Here is a 12561-nt window from a genome sequence, read left to right on the forward strand (position 1 = left end):
TCCAGCAACCTCAGACTGCTGATCAGGTGTTTCCGGTTTAGACCACTCCCAGTCCCTTTATATACCTTCTGCTACCAGCAGAGGGTGCCAGTTATTCTTGGTTCATTTGGATGCTGGTCTTGGAGGAGGAAGGAACTTCTGAAACCCTCTGGTGAGTTGCTGGTGTGGCTGCAGTCTTGGTGTTGACTTGCAGTCTGTTGTGGTGTTTCCCCCTGTCTGTCTTCCTTTCCCAGTACAGTGGTGGGGCTAGCGTCCTTCACCTGCCCACTCCCTAGCCAGGGACTATTGTAGGGTCTTTTCAGGGCTTCAGGTTCCTGGTCAGCAACAGGTGAGGAACCTGTAAAGGGAATGTCTAGGAGTGCAGGGTATAGCATCAGGTAAGTGGAGGAGGGGTCCAACTTCCCTCTCACTAGTCCTAGGGCCCACCATTGTTAAAGTGTCCCCGGTGTACCCCATGTTTGTTGTGGTGTTACCCCTGTTACGTTGTGTGTTTGGCCTCATGACAGACCTTCCCCTAGTCTGCTCCGTGACATCCGGTAAGTGAAAAAATGCAAACCTACTTTATCTCTACAGCAGTATAAAGCCATAAATCTACAATCACTTGTGCTCAATGACCAGGCAACGCGTTTCGAACAACAGTTCATTATCAAGCGTTACCTAGTAGGATAGAATATTGTACAATTTAGGAACATTTGTCTACCCCTTAACCATTATTCCTTTATGAGATATGGGATGTTGTGACCTCCTTGCTTTATAACTTCTTCCATAGTTGGCTAATCTAGCATGAAAGGATGGCTAGGAATTTTCAAGGTCATTTGGGGTTTTCTAAGCCATGACCGTTGAGATTTGTTGTCTATATGGCATATATGTCCTATACACTATATTTGGAGACCTGAAGTTGAAAAATAAGAAAAATTTATAGATGTGTATAGAAGTCTCTATCGATTTGACTGGTTCATGATTGAGGAAATCATAACGATTCACATTTTGGAGGCTTCGAAGATGAGAGAATTTTTTCTTCTTGTTTTACGATACAAAAAATATAGTCTTTATCTGAAATTGCGTCTGCTTTACACAGTAGCACTTACAGCAATCCGCCATCATTTCTCTTGAACTGTCTGCGCACGGTTTATGTTCTTTCCTGCCACAGCAAGACAGTTTATTTCTTACTGCCTCGGGCTACAAAAATATCTTGTGAGCGAAACAGAACAAGGACATGTGCCTGTTACTGTATGGGGCTGCAGCCTACATGTAGAAGAATATGTTTTGTGTCAGGCAGAGGAAATACATTTGCATTCCCCTTTCTTGGTTTTCTGAACATCTTTAACGCTGGTGACAAGGATTAACGGGAAGACGTTGTAACAGGAAGACCTTGGTGCCCGTAGGAGCCTAAGCGGTCAAGTTTACAGGGGGACCTGTTACCGATTTATAATTAGGACCCAATTAGTGGAAACTCTTCCTAATATGACTGGTGTAATCACATATTCTCTACCCTTAATGAGTCAAAACCTCATAATTGCCAATTTTATCCAGAACGTCCGGTTGGCTCTTGAAAAGGAAGAGACCTCCTGAAAGTGTCCCAGAATGCAACTGAAGTGTCAACTGAGGGAAGAATAGTCAACATGGCCCTGAAGATGAAAAAGTAGAAAAATGGAAAATAATTTTTTGGCTATGCAGAACTTTTCTGTCCTTGATTATTGAGGGTGGACATCTTGCTTGGGCTGCTCCTAACAACATTAAATATATGCCTTACAGTAGTCACATGAGCATCATGAACCTGTGTCTAGTTATGACTCGTAGACATTTATGGGAGAGTGTTGTGGACATGTTCTAAGACCTGTGAAGACATTACTGTGCAGGGAGAGGGCGGGAGGTGACCATCAACTATTAACAATGGTGGATCCTATGGTTTCGAAATCCACTGATCTATCCTACAGGCAGGTCATCGGTTGTTAAGTCCCAGACAACTACTTTAAGTAGTTAATTTAAAATTTAGGAGTTCAAGATGTTATAAAGGGAACCTGTACCAGGTTTTTCCCTTATAAGCTGCGGTTACCTTCAGTGAGACCTTATATACAGCATTCCAGAATACTGTATATAAGAAATATAAGATCCCAGGCCGATCTGTCTAACATAAAAAATATGTTATTCGGTCCGATGGGTGTCACTGGTCTCGGTCCGGCGCCACATCTCTTCCTTCCATCACCGTCCTCCTTCCCAGCTCCGTGTGGATGATGTATCCTACATCATCCATAAAGAGGCCTTCATTGTGGTCCTACGCATGCGCACTTCTCTCCTCTTTTCTAAGGGCATAGCAAAGTATTGTAGTGCACATGCACATGCGGTCTTTGGCCTTTCCTCACGCCTCCGCATTACAATACTTTGATCTGCCTACAGCAGGGAGGAGAGAAGTGCGCGGCATGCACAGGACCATAATGGAGGCATGTGTGGATGACATAGGACGCATCAGCCACATGGATCTGGAAGAACGGCGATATAAAGAGAAGAGATGAGGCATCGGACAGAGACCAGTGATGTCAATTGGACCGGACCGTATCACAGGTGAACATAATATAAGTGTTCTACGTTATACAGAGCGGCCTGGGCTCTTATATACTGTCTAGAATGCTGTATATAAGGGCTGGTGGTATCCGCAGCTTATAGGGGCCAAATCTGGTGACCAGTTCCCATTAATATAAATAACAGATATAGATAATATAAATTACTGAAAATTTAAAAAGAAATTGTAAACATTTTTTACATTATTTTTAAAAAATGGGTAGTTTTCTGATTATGTTCCATCTAAGCTAAGGCTCTGAATGGTGTCAATGGGGAAACTTGACACTTTGCGGGGCCCATGTGTTCTGATTGACCTGTAAATCAGAATTTTTGATCCACCAGCCATCTTGGTTATGATTGTATCAAATCATTACCTTTTATTTAAAATACATGTGCGTGTATATATACTGTATACATATATATACTGTATATGTATTTATACTGTATATATATATATATATATATATATATATATATGGTATATATATATATATATGTACAGTGCCTTGCTAAAGTATTCGGCCCACTTGATTTTTTTCAACCTTTTCCCACATTTCAGGCTTCAAACATAAAGATAAAAAATGTAACATTATGGTGAATAATCAACAACAAGTAGGACACAATTGTGAAGTTGAACGAAATTTATTGCTTATTTTAAACTTTTTAAAAAAATAAAACACTGTGTGGCGTGCAATATTATTCATCCCCTTTACTTTCAGTGCAGCAAACTCAATCCACAGGTTCATTGAGGATCTCTGAATGATCCAATGTTGTCCTAAATGACTGATGATGATAAATATAATCCCCTGTGTGTAATCAAGTCTCTGTATAAATGCACCTGCTCTGTGATAGTCTCAGTGTTCTGTTTAAAGCACAAAGAGCATCATGAAGACCAAGGAACACAACAGGCAGGTCCGTGATACTGTTGTGGAGAAGTATAAGGCTATGTGCCCACGCTAGAATGTCCCTGCGGATTTTTTTGCCTGAAAATCCGCGACTTTCGCGGCAAATCCGCACCCGCGGATTTGCCGCGGATTTACCGCGGATTTGCCGCGGATTTTGATGCGGTTTTTTTTTTTTTTTTTTTCCCCATTCAAAGCCAAAAATCCGCACCAAATCTGCACCAAACAATTGACATGCTGCAGATTTTTCCGGATCAAAATCCGCGGCAAATCCGCCGCGGAAAAATCCGCAGCATGGGCACAGCATTTCCAAAATGCCATTGAAATGGCTTGGAAGTGCTGCTGCTGCAGATTTTCGGCAAATCCGCGGTAAATCCGCGGTAAATCCGCGGTAAATCCTGTAGCGTGGGCACATAGCCTAAAGCCAGATTTGGTTACAAAAGATTTTCAAAACTTTAAACATTCAAAGAAGCACTGTGCAAGCAATCATATTGAAATGGAAGGAGTATCATACCACTGCAAATCTACCAAGACCTGGCCGTCCATCCAAACTTTCATCTCAAACAAAGAGAAGACTGATCAGAGATGCAGCCAAGTGGCCCATGATCACTCTGGATGAACTGCGGAGATCTACAGCTGAGGTGGGAGAGTCTGTCCATAGGAGAACAATCAGTTGTATACTGCACAAATCTGGCCTTTATGGAAGAGTGATAAGAAGAAAGCCTCTAACACTTGCACTATTCATATGATCTTTCATAGAGTCTTAAAGGGACATGTATTCCCTATTTCCCATGATAGCAGTACCAGACAATTATTGCTGCAATAAGGTAGTATGGAGCATTTTTCCATCATATCCCCTGTTATATATGTCTTATACTGATGTTATATTCTCAGATATATTTTTAATTCTTATGTACCCTTCATTCTAGCATTTGCTCATTTGGAGGCAACTAAGAAACACTCAGTGTGGGAATCACACTACTCCCACTAGTGTTTTGTGTTATGGTTTCTGTCCAGTAAACCAGGTAGTGTGTCTCTTTCCTATATAATGTTTCCATTATGAATAACTTTGTTCAGTACGCTGAAAGAATGATATATTTGATCTACATTTAGAAACAACAACAAAAACTTGCGTTATTCCCAGTCCTGCAATAAAGGTCTTGGCCATCTTCCTTATATCTAACTGATAGTATGTGAGGTATATATATATTCATTAATTTTCATTGGTAATATGCCATTTAATGAAATATGTTACTTTGTGCCATGTGACTTATTATATACCTCTCTTCATTTCACACGTAGGATCGATCTTTCTGATCCCATTATACCCAATGGTGATGTCCATTTAACATTGAATGCATATCTTTACAGTGTTGATATAGGTGGGTGTGCATGCTGTATTTGTATCATTACCACTATACTCGTCTTCTGTTAGATAGGTATTCGTATAAATGCACAGATTTGCTCATTTTGTCTCATGATTCTTATGTTTATTATGTGCTGTATATGATCAAACCTATGATGCAGGCTTTTGAAAAAATTGGCTTGATCTTATGTTTTTGTACTAATTTCATTTTTTGTCTTTTCTTGTACATATTTCTTGTAATCCTAGATAATTTTGTCCTTGACAACGACCATAAGATACGGTTGAAACGTTGGATAAATTATCCTCAACTTTTTGCACTAATAAATTCGATTCAGCATTCTAAAGAAACGTTTCATGTGTCGTGAATAACTTCAGTGTGCCAGATTTATTACTATATTATTCACTCTGGATGAACTGCAGCTGAGGTGGGAGAGTCTGTCCATAGGAGAACAATCAGTTGTATACTGCACAAATCTGGCCTTTATGGAAGAGTGATAAGAAGAAAGCCATTTCTCAAAAATATCCATAAAAAGTGTCGTTTAAAGTTTGCCACAAGCCACCTGGGAGACACCCAACATGTGGAAGAAGGTGCTCTGGTCAGTTGAAACCAAAATCAAACTATTTGGGCACAATACCAAAAAATATGTTTGGCGTAAAAGCAACACAGCTCATCACCCTGAACACACCATCCCCACTGTCAAACATGGTGGTGGCAGCATCATGGTTTGGGCCTGCTTTTCTTCAGCAGGGACAGAGAAGATGGTTAAAATTGATGGGAAGATGGATGGAGCCAAATACAGGACCATTCTTGAAGAAAACCTGATTTGTCTTCCAACAATACAATGATCCCAAACATAAAGCAAAATCTACAATGGAATGGTTCACAAATAAAGGAGTTAAGGGGGCTTTACACGCTGCGACATCGCTAATGCGGAGTCGTTGGGGTCATGGATTTTGTGACGCACATCCGGCCGCATTAGCGATGCCGTTGCGTGTAACACCGATAAGCGATTTTGCATCGTTGCAAAAACGTGCAAAATCGCTAATCGGCGACATGGGGGTCCATTCTTAAAAATCGTTACTGCAGCAGTAACGAAGTTGTTCCTGTGGCAGCACACATCGCTGCGTGTGACGCCGCAGGAACGAGGAAGCTCCCCTTACCTGCCTCCCGGCTGCTATGCAGAAGGAAGGAGGTGGGCGGGATGTTACATCCCGCTCATCTCCGCCCCTCCGCTGCTATTGGGCGGCGGTTCAGTGACGTTTCAGTGACGTCGCTGTGACGCCGCACGGACCGCCCCCTTAGAAAGGAGGCTGTTCGCCGGTCACAGCGACGTCGCCGGACAGGTAAGTATGTGTGACGGCTCTGGGCGATGTTGTGCGGCACGGGCAGCGATATGCCCGTGTCGCGCAACAGAGGGGGTCGGGTACCCACACTAGCGATATCGGGACCGATATCGCAGTGTGTAAAGTAGCCTTTAGAATGGCCAAGTCAAAGTCCAGACCTGAATCCAATCGAGAATCTGTGAAAAGAGCTGAAAACTGCTGTTCACAAACACTCTCCATCCAACCTCACTCAGCTCGAGCTGTTTACAAAGGCAGAATGGGCAAGAATTTCAGACTCTCGATGTGCAAAACTGATAGACACATACCCCAAGCGACTTCCAGCTGTAAATGCAGCAAAAGGTGGCGCTACAAAGTATTAACTTAAAGGGGATGAATAATATTGCACGCCCCAATTTTCAGTTATTTATTTTTTTAAAAAGTTTAAAAGAAGCAATAAATATCATTCACCTTCACGATTGTGTCCACTTGTTGATTCTTCACCATAACATTAACATTTTTATCTTTATGTTTGAAGCCTAAAATGTGGGAAAAGGATGAAAAATTCAAGGGAGCCCAAATACTTTCGTAAGGCACTGTATATAGTATTCATCATATAAGGTCAATTTTTCAAGAATTGGAAAATTGGAACATTGACCATGACTGGTTTTCTAAAGCAGGCTGAGTCCTCCTTCTAAAACTGCCAAGAATTTAACACTAGAATATTATTGTGTTATAGTATTATTTGCGAATTGTAGGAATATTATTTTAAAGCTCCATATTATTTGCCCTTTATATGGTGAAATTATTTAGGCTCTCTATGATATGTTTGTATGATTGATGTTGCTATTATATGGGCAATAATTGTGGAAAAAAATGCAAAATATGAAACAAGGGACCCTACTCTGTTTGTTGCCAAAGGTCCATTTTCTTTAAACCAGCTCTGGAATTTAACAAAATTGCTGAAACCACTGACTCTTGGTCTGGATTTAAAAGCTATATATCGTTTTAGGCAAACTCGACCTACTTCCTTTCATCTGTCCTTTTAGCTTTTTCTGAGATTATTAATGACCTACCAGACAGTAAGTCAGGATAATTCCACTAAAATGTCAGTCAAACCCGACCCTCACCAACTCCCAAATATCTTTCTTGTCAAACCACTTGAATACAGAAGACTTTGGCACATGTTCGGAATGTAAATTAAGGGTCTAAAATCTCTCAAAAGACAAAAGAAGATGATAAAAGACGGCTAGCTAAAGAAGAGAAGTGAAATATATGGTGGATTAACACTGACAAACTTCAAGTGATGTGCACAGAAAGCCTTCGTGAGGAACGGGAAACCTACCTTATATCAACCGGTGCAAAATTCTCATAATTCATGGTTATAAAAATTAACAGATCATCACATTTATGGCCAAAACCAACAGAAATATTGGGTCATTGGGGATTAAAAAAAATAATTTAATTGTAGTTTTTAGGGTCCAGAGCCCTATCTTATCTATGGGCTGTGTCTGATATTCTAGCTCTTCCCTAAATACATGAATGTGGCTGAGCCGCAAAACCAGATAACAGCCTATGGGGAAAGTGGAAAAAAAGTGGTGCTGCTTCTCGGAAAAACCATGTCATCAGGAGAGGTCCATATAAATTACGGGAATAAAATTATGTTGCAACTGATGCTTACTTTCACAAAATGGTCCCCCTTAGGCTTTGTTCATACCACGTTTGGTGACTATGTTCAGCACAGGGGTGGACTACCATTGGTGCAAACTGTAGATGTGCACAGGGGCCCTGGAGCTAAAGGGGCCCACTTACACCTCCAAACCAGCAAACAGCTTCTTCTAAAATCACCCTATTGGACTGCAAAGGGCTTCTAAACTGTTCTGTCTGTGACTGTTTCAGTGGATGTGCCACGAGGCGTTGATATAAATATATGACTATTATAGCTCTTTGGATCCAACCAAGGAAGAGTTTTGCCTAGTAAGGGGCAAAGTATTGTTGGCCCAGACGTGAACACTGTCGTGGTCCATCTGCCATTGAGGACTGAACTGTACCCCAAACCAGGGTAGTTTAAAGGGAAGCTGTCACCAGGTTTTCCCTTATGAGCTGCGGCCACCACCAGTGAGCCCTTAATATACAGCATTCCAGAATATTGTATATAAGAGCCCAGGGCCGCTCTGTAGAACATAAAAAAACACTTTATAATACCTAAGAGGCCGTCCGATAGGTGTCGCTGCTCTCCGGTCTGGGACCTCCTGTCTGTGGCACTATCTGTCTTCCTTCTTCTGAGGCCCATGTGCATGACATGTCCTACGTCACCCAAACTAGCTAGCATTGAGGTCTTTCACAGGCACACTCTGATCTGCCTTGCTCAGGGAAAATTAAAGTATTGTAGTGCGCATACGCGGGCGGTCTTTAACCTCGTGCCTGCGCATTACAGTACTTTGATCTGCCCTCAGCAGCCCAGATCAAAGTACACCTAGCAGGACCGCAATGCCGGCCTGGGCTCGATAGAAGGAGGATGGAGATGAGGTGCTGCACCAGAGAGCAGCGACACCCTTCGGACTGGACCACCCCAGGTGAGTATTATAAAAGTGTTTTTTACATTCTACACAGCGGCCTGGGCTCTTATATACAGTATTTTAGAATGCTGTACATAAAAGCTCACTAGTGGTGGCCACAGCTTATAGTCACCAAATCTGATGACAAGTTCCCTTTAAATCTTTTTTCTCAGATCCACCTGAATTGGATCCAAAGGGCAAAAGAAAAATGAACAAAAATTTTAGAGCTATCGTGATCCAACATCCAATTTGGTTTTCTGTGGCATACAGATGAGTATTCACTTCTGCATTGGCAATCCTTAGACCTGTATATTGAGTGTTTCTGCCACTTATTGGCCATCGTAACGTCATGCCATATCTGGCATTGAGATATCATGATGGTCTAGTATGTGGCAGAGCATTGTCGCACACAGAATCTAACTCTGCCCTGATCCTGTTGCCATCAATTATGGAAGTGAATGGTGGACCAGGATAGTGCAACATTTTTTGCTCATCTCTAAATCAAGGCCAAACGAGCATCTGTAAGACATCCACTGAGCAGCCTTACCTGTTTATACTGCATAAGAAAACATAGTCCACTGTGCTGTACATTACTATGGGCCTAAGTAATGTGACATGTCTTTATTTTATACCAGGGAGGATTCTCAGAAGTTGTGGACACATTGACACTGGCAAGGTGTTATCAAGCACCACCATAGATACTTCTGGAGGTCTTTGAATTTGCCCCAGATGCCATCCCTACTTGAGTGTCACTCAGATTATCCGATTTGATGGGACCTCTACTGGTGGCAGGTTCTCTTTCAAAGAATTTTCTTGGATTTGAAGTCAACGTCTTTCTCAAAACATATGGAAATCTCATGATTCCTTCTATTAAATTGACCTTTCTGATGTTTCTAGTTCAATTTATTATTTTCAGAGGTGGAAAAATGTCTTCTCATCTGTAAACTATAATTTTGGCACACAGAAATGTATCACAGGATGACATGACATCAAGCAGATGGACGATATGATATGAATGATACGAAGGGATGGTTTCTTAAAGGAGAACTTGTTCATCCTCCATGTACCCCTGGGTATACAGCCAAAGAGCCAAATCAATGGACATTTAGGCAGATCTCAGCTACTTACCTCAGAGGTGACCCCTTGGGAGTGGCAATGCCATAGCCCTTGGAATCCAAGTTACCTCCCACCTTCATGGTGTCGCATGGCTTTCTCTGCTCTATGTATTCGTTCATGGTGGACTCCAAGAGATAGGCATATTTGCCTTTGGACTTTCTAACTCTGTTCATTCCGTCCTCAGTAGTCTTAACGAACACTGAAGGCTCCGCCGAACGCATATATGTCCACATCTTCTCAAAGACGGCAATTTTAGATCTCTAGGAAAACAAAAGGCCAAAGAAGGAGGACTTTGCAACCATTTACGGAAAGCTCAAAGAGAATACATTCATATATTAGGCAGGTGGGAGATATTAATAAGCGGAGAATAAAATTCCGAGATGACCATTCGTAAAATGTAATGCCTCATTAAATTCCTTTCATCATCTGCAGCCTGAGCATGTCCTCCGCTTCCTCTAACGCTGCTTCCAGCGAAACACAAGGCTCGAAATACAAATTAGGTACAAAATACTTTGATATCTTGGTAACGTGAGACAAGTTGTGAAAATGGTTCTTTTGTGTCAGTTTTATGGCAGGGAGACCAGATGCAGCGTTTGATAAGTAAAGCTTAATGATGAAACGGAAGATCACAGCTTTATGATGGGTTATGGAAGTGCCAGAAAAAAATAAACACAAGCGAATGCGAATTTACAATGCTAATAGTCTCTCAACACCACGGCTACTTCTTCGAAATTAATGCATTTAATTTGTTCTCTTCTGCCTAAAAGCATCTCTGTGAAGAACAGGGTCAGGAAAAAGAATGCCTCGAGAGCAGCCCAATTTATCCACGTATGAAGGTTTAGTGGGAGCCTGTCAGAAACATCTTTGCCCCCAAACAATTATGATCTTTAAGAAGATAAGTAATTGATCCCTTTATGACCCCCAACGCATGCTCCGTCAGTGAGAAATCTCATTTTTAAACTTTTAGTTTTGATGATGCACTTACGGCTCCTCAGCCTCATGATGTACTCCCTACCATGTGTCAAAGCCAATGACCTAGAAAGGGAAGACAGCATGAGGCTGAGGAGCTGTAAGTGTGTCATCATGGCCAATGCACTTCCAGACACATCTACAGTTGTGCTCAAAAGTTTGCATACCCTGGCAGATTTTTTCCTTTCTTGGCCTTTTTTTCCAGAGAATATGAATGATAACACAAAAACTTTTTTTCCACTTATGGTTATTGGTTGGGTGAAGCCATTTATTGTCAAACCACTGTGTTTTCCCTTTTCAAATCATAATGACAACCAAATACATCCAAATGACCCTGATCAAAAGTTCTCATACCCCAGTTCTTAATACCGTGTATTGCCCCCGCTAACATCAATGCCAGCTTGAATCTTTTGTGGTAGATGTGGATGAGGCTCTTAATTTCCTCAGAAGGTAAAGCTGCCCATTCATCTTGGCAAAAAGCCTCCAGTTCCTGTAAATTCCTGGGCTTTCTTGCATGAACTGTGCGCTGGAGTTCTCCCCAGAGTGGCTCAATAATATTGAAGTCAGGAGACAGAGATGACCACTCCAGAACCTTCACTTTGTTCTGCTGTAACCAATGACAGGTTGACTTGGCCTTGTGTTTTAGATCGCTGTCATTTGGAACGTCCAAGTACATCCTGTACGCAGCTTCCGGGCTGATAAGTGCAAATTTGCCTCCAGTATTTCCTGATAACATGCTGCATTCATCTTTCCTTCAACCTTGACCACGTTTCCTGTGCCTTTGTAACTCATACAGTTACACATCATCAGCAATCACCCTCCATGCTTTACAGTAGGAATGGTGTTCCTTTCATCATAGGCCTTGTTGACACCTCTCCAAATGTAACGTTTATGGTTGTGGCTAAAAAGTTTGATTTTGGTCTCATCACTCCAAATTACCTTATTCCAGAAATTTGGAGGCTAGTCTCTGTGCTGTTTGGCGTATTGTAGGCGAGATACTTTGTGGCATTTGCGCAGTAATGGCTTTCTTCTGGAGACTCAAACGTGCAGCCCATTTTTTTTCAAGTGCCTACGTATTGTGCATCTTGAAACAGCCACACCGCTATTTTTCAGTGAGTCCTGTATTTCAGATGATTTGTGGGTTTTTCTTTGCATCCCCAAAAATTTTCCTGGCAGTTGTGGTCGAAATTTTTGTTGGTCAACGTGATTGTAGTTTGGTTTTTACAGAGCCCCTGATTTTCCATTTTGTTAATCACAGTTTGAACACTGCTGACTGGCATTATCAATTCCTTGGACATCTTTTTGTATCCCTTTCCTGTTTTATACAGTTCAACTATCTTTTCCGATATATCTGTTGACAATTGTTTTGCTTTCCCCATGACTCACAATCCAGAAATATTAGTGGCTGGATGAAAGATGCAAGAGTCTGTCTGGATCCTAAAAACTCACTCAGCTTTTATGCACGCACACACATTGATTACAAGCAAACAGGTCACAGGTGAGGATGTCACCTTTATTAGCCATTCAAACCTATTTATTTCAACTTCTGTACAAAGATTTTGTGTTATCATTCATATTATCGGAAAAAATGCCAAGAAAGCAAAAATCTGCTGGGGTATGTAAAGTTTTCAGTACAACTGTATATAGAACTTAAAAAACATGATTTTTCACTCCTGGAGCATCACTTTGGGATCTGAGAATGCCTCGAGAGCAGCACAATTTAATCATGTATGAAGGTTTAAAGAGAGCCTGTCAGAAACGTCTTTGCCCC

At 41.5% G+C, this 12561-nt stretch overlaps 1 protein-coding gene across 4 annotated transcripts in view; it reads right to left on the reverse strand.

The window, feature by feature from the left end:
- GRIA1 (glutamate ionotropic receptor AMPA type subunit 1) overlaps positions 1-12561 on the reverse strand; it is a 370258-nt gene that overhangs the window by 27121 nt on the left and 330576 nt on the right. For all 4 annotated transcript variants that reach the window (XM_075344320.1, XM_075344318.1, XM_075344319.1 and 1 more), the window contains exon 13: positions 9834-10081. In XM_075344320.1, coding sequence (XP_075200435.1) covers positions 9834-10081 — 248 coding nt within the window. The remainder of the gene's footprint in view (positions 1-9833; positions 10082-12561) is intronic.

This window comes from Anomaloglossus baeobatrachus, chromosome 4 (assembly GCF_048569485.1).
Source record: "Anomaloglossus baeobatrachus isolate aAnoBae1 chromosome 4, aAnoBae1.hap1, whole genome shotgun sequence".
NCBI lineage: Eukaryota > Metazoa > Chordata > Amphibia > Anura > Aromobatidae > Anomaloglossus > Anomaloglossus baeobatrachus.